The 3,836-nt window shown below is 32.4% G+C and overlaps 1 protein-coding gene across 3 annotated transcripts in view; it reads left to right on the top strand.

Annotated features, from left to right (window-relative positions):
- rftn1b (raftlin, lipid raft linker 1b) overlaps nucleotides 1-2,298 on the top strand; it is a 123,776-nt gene extending 121,478 nt beyond the window's left edge. For 2 of the 3 annotated variants that reach the window (XM_081388202.1, XM_081388204.1), the window contains exon 10: nucleotides 1,682-2,233. In XM_081388202.1, coding sequence (XP_081244328.1) covers nucleotides 1,682-2,098 — 417 coding nt within the window. In that variant the 3' untranslated portion in view covers nucleotides 2,099-2,233. Of the gene's footprint in view, nucleotides 1-1,681 lie in introns of all 3 variants that reach the window. The other variant, XM_081388203.1, reaches the window with a different exon arrangement.
- Nucleotides 2,299-3,836: the final 1,538 nt, after the last annotated feature.

Raw genomic sequence — 3,836 nt, 5'->3', positions numbered from 1 at the left:
AAACTATGCATTTAAAAATGTTGATTATATATACATAAACAATGTATTTTTAAATGTATTGCAAAATATGCATTGAAATATAGTTTGAGAGCGAAGGAATATCGACTTGATTCCTTCATTTGCAGTGCTTCATGGGAGTGGGCGGAGCTGTTTTGCTTGTTTCGGCTCTCTGATTGGTGGAATTTTCTGTACAGCATTATGGGTAATGTAGTTTTTCACCACGAATTCCTCTGTTTACTATAAAGCTAAGGTGAAAACATGCGGCCTGACGGCTTCAACAAAAGCAATAACCATTGATTAACAACCTCGTAGCTCACAGTAGGGCTGACTTTAACGGTTTATAAGTTATTGTTGAAAAAACAAAGAAAATTCCCTATAGAGAAAATGAATGGAGTTTTTCCATCTATTATCATACACTCACACACACAGTATCAGAGAGAGAGGTTATGGTGTAGCATGAAAGGCTTTTTGACACTTACTTCACACCGTACAGTCGGTGGCGGGTCCAGACTCGACTCAATCGCGGGTGGCGTGACCAAAGTTCTGTCACTGTTGATGTCCGGGTTTTCAAACACAGTGTTATTATATGAAGCACCTCTTGAATAATCTGGTTCGCGACGTGTAATTATTTATTTCACGGCTCTCTGGAGTACTTGACGTTTGATTAATCAATCGCGGCATCTAGCGGTCTCATATATTTGTGTCCATAGCAACGCCGTCATCTGCTGTCCCGGCTAACTGAAATTGGCGCCACTTTTGCGTCTTTCGCGCGCCTCACTCTCTTACATACACACGTGATGCAACTAGCGCCATCTTGCGTCTCGGTTATCGATTACAGTAAAAATCACCTCAGGCCTGGGACCTTGAGAATTAATATTACTGGAATATTTTTGCAGTGCTTTTAGTCTGGTTAGTAGGCTGAATGGTTTATACATTGTGATGGACTGTTATTTGATTTTTAAGATAATTTAGGCTACAGGTAGATACTTTTAATTTAAATAAATTATATTCATTATATTATTTTCCCAAGTGGGTTCATACATTACACAAACACACAATATATATGTGTGTGTGTTTTTATAAGAATTTCAATTTTAATTTAAAATTTATCAAAATGAAATGAAATATACAGTATGTATAATTCATGATTTCATTTTTACTGCTAAATAACTAAACTCAGCAATACAATTTTTTTTAATTAAAACAATATATATATATATATATATATATACACACACATATATATATATATATATATATATATATATATATATATATATATATATATATATATATATATATATATGATTTGTAATAAATATTACCTATTATTTATATTATATATTATGGTATATATAAAATAAAATGTATGATTTCATTTTATAAATGTATAAAAAAAAGTAGATATATTACAATTTGAAGTGTTTTTTAATGAATTATAAAATAATGAATACATTTAAATAAATGTTTAAAAAAAATAATCTACAAAAAATAGGCAATCAGAATTTTGAGAGTGTACATAGATTGTACTTTTTTTATTGATCATGGAAGCAGTGATTCATAAAATGATGATAAAATAGCCTAATGGTAAAGCATTATAACCAAGCACACTTTCTCATTCTCATATCTCATTTCATTAAAAAAAAGTTTTAAAACTCTCTGTCGACATTGTCTATTTCAGAAAGTCATCTTTAAAGCACGGAACAAGTCCAACAAGAACTCCGTCAAAGACGCACCAAAGAACAAGAAGAAGAAAGAGAAAGAGACAAGTGATCAAAAGAGCAGCGACGGCGCCGAGAAGAGCACAGAAGACACGAATGCAAGCGTGAACGAGCGACGGGGGCAAAACCTGAATAATGAGGCTGAAGTGCAGAGAGAACCGGGAGAGGAAGGGAATGAGACAGAGGCGACAGGAAGTGATGTCACAGCTGGCGGGGAGAAACAGGAAGCAGGAAGTAGCGAAAGAGATGGAAACGCTGAGGAGAAGGTAAACGAGAGTAGTGTGAAAACTGAAGCTGAAATGGGGTCGGATAAAGACACGGGACGACAGGAAGAGGAAGTGGACAAACAGGAAGACGGCTCAGCCAATCAGGATTGAGGTTGCGCTCAACACACCTGGCCAATGGAAGTGGGCCTTTATGAATGTTAAAATGCTATATACCTTGCAAAAATCTCTCAATATTTTGTCTTGTCCAGTATCTAAACATCCCTAAAACAAGAGATTATAACGTTGCCGCCTTAAATTTTTTAAGTTCACTCAGCTTGGATGTTTAAGTCATTTCAACTTAAATTACACTGAAAATGTAAAAAATGAGTTAAAGCAATGTAAAAGCATATGTTATCATAACTTATCGATCATATAATTTTTAGGGCTGGACAACAAGCGATTAATCACATCCATTTGTGTTTGCATAATATACGTGTGTACTGTATAATTATTTTGTATATATAAATACACACACATGCATGTATATATTTCAGAAATATTTGCATGTATATATATTTATACATTATATATAAATATAAATATTTTATATATAAATAACACGTTTTTCTTAAATATATACATGCATATGTGTGTGTATTTAAATATACAAAATATATTGTATTATACACATATATTATGCAAACACAAACTTATATTTTGGATGTGATTAATCGTTACCCACTGCCCAGCATTAATAATTTTACTTGCCAATGCAGTAGGAAAAAATAAACGTCATAATATCTTGTTTTAATAATGTTTAGATACCCAAGACAGAGACAAAACTACTGTTGTCGTGGTGAAACTAAGAGTTTCAGACTGTCACGCAAACACCTCGACCAATACTGAGCGTTTAACTCGGGCGATAGCATCTTTACACGAGCCGAAGGACTCCGGGATCCTGGAAGAGGGAGCACAGATGGGAAGAGATTGCTATCGGTAAATGCACTGGATGGGAAAACCACATTAATATTTAGTCGATGAGCCCAGAGGGACTCGAGGATACAGTTGCGAGAAGCAATCTATTGTGATGTATATGGTGCATTTGTTTGTGTATGTTTTTGTTTACATTTATATTAATATTTCATGTCACCGTCCAAAACAAAAAAGGTCAGATTCTCTATTTTTGAAGAGAAACGTACTGGGAATATTGCTGTTAAAGTTTGTTGGGGGCTTTTTGTAAGTTTGTTCGTTAACTTTCTGGTTTAAAGGAATAAGTTCAAAACGCAGAAATGAAAAATCTGTCATCATTTATTCACACTCAATGTTGTTCCAAACCTATAATTATGAGAAACTGACATACTAAGTTATAGTTTTGAGATAAAATGTTGAAATTATCACATGCACTAACACAAGATTTACACATTTTAATTGTATAGTAAAATTCCATCAACTTGAATTGAATAATCCTTACATTTTTATATTAGGAATTAATATGCATTAATTAGGAACTAGTAAAACAACTAGAGCTTAATTAAACATTTTGTGTAAATCTTAATGGAATAAGGGAATGGACCATTTCGTTTATGTGATTCGTATTCATAAATAAAAAAATGAAAATATGTTTAAATTTATGAATATGAATCACATAAACTAAATGGTCTATTCTTGTATTCCATTAATATTTATACAAAATGTTTTATTAAGCTTTAGGTTTTTTTAGTCATTTTAAATTCAATGAATAATATGTAAGGATGGTTCAGTTCAATTTGATGGAATTTTACTATACAATTAAAATTTGTAAATCGTTTTTTTTTTTTTTTTGGAGTGTACTAAGTCATAATTATGAGGGGGAAAAAATCTGACATAAAATATGATTTTTTTTCTTATGTGGCCATAATCCAGCTCATCA

Source organism: Scardinius erythrophthalmus (genome assembly GCF_964197995.2).
Source record: "Scardinius erythrophthalmus genome assembly, chromosome: 16".
Classification (NCBI taxonomy): domain Eukaryota; kingdom Metazoa; phylum Chordata; class Actinopteri; order Cypriniformes; family Leuciscidae; genus Scardinius; species Scardinius erythrophthalmus.
The sequence above is the reverse complement of the archived record's forward strand: the minus strand, read 5'-3'. Positions and strand labels throughout refer to the sequence as shown.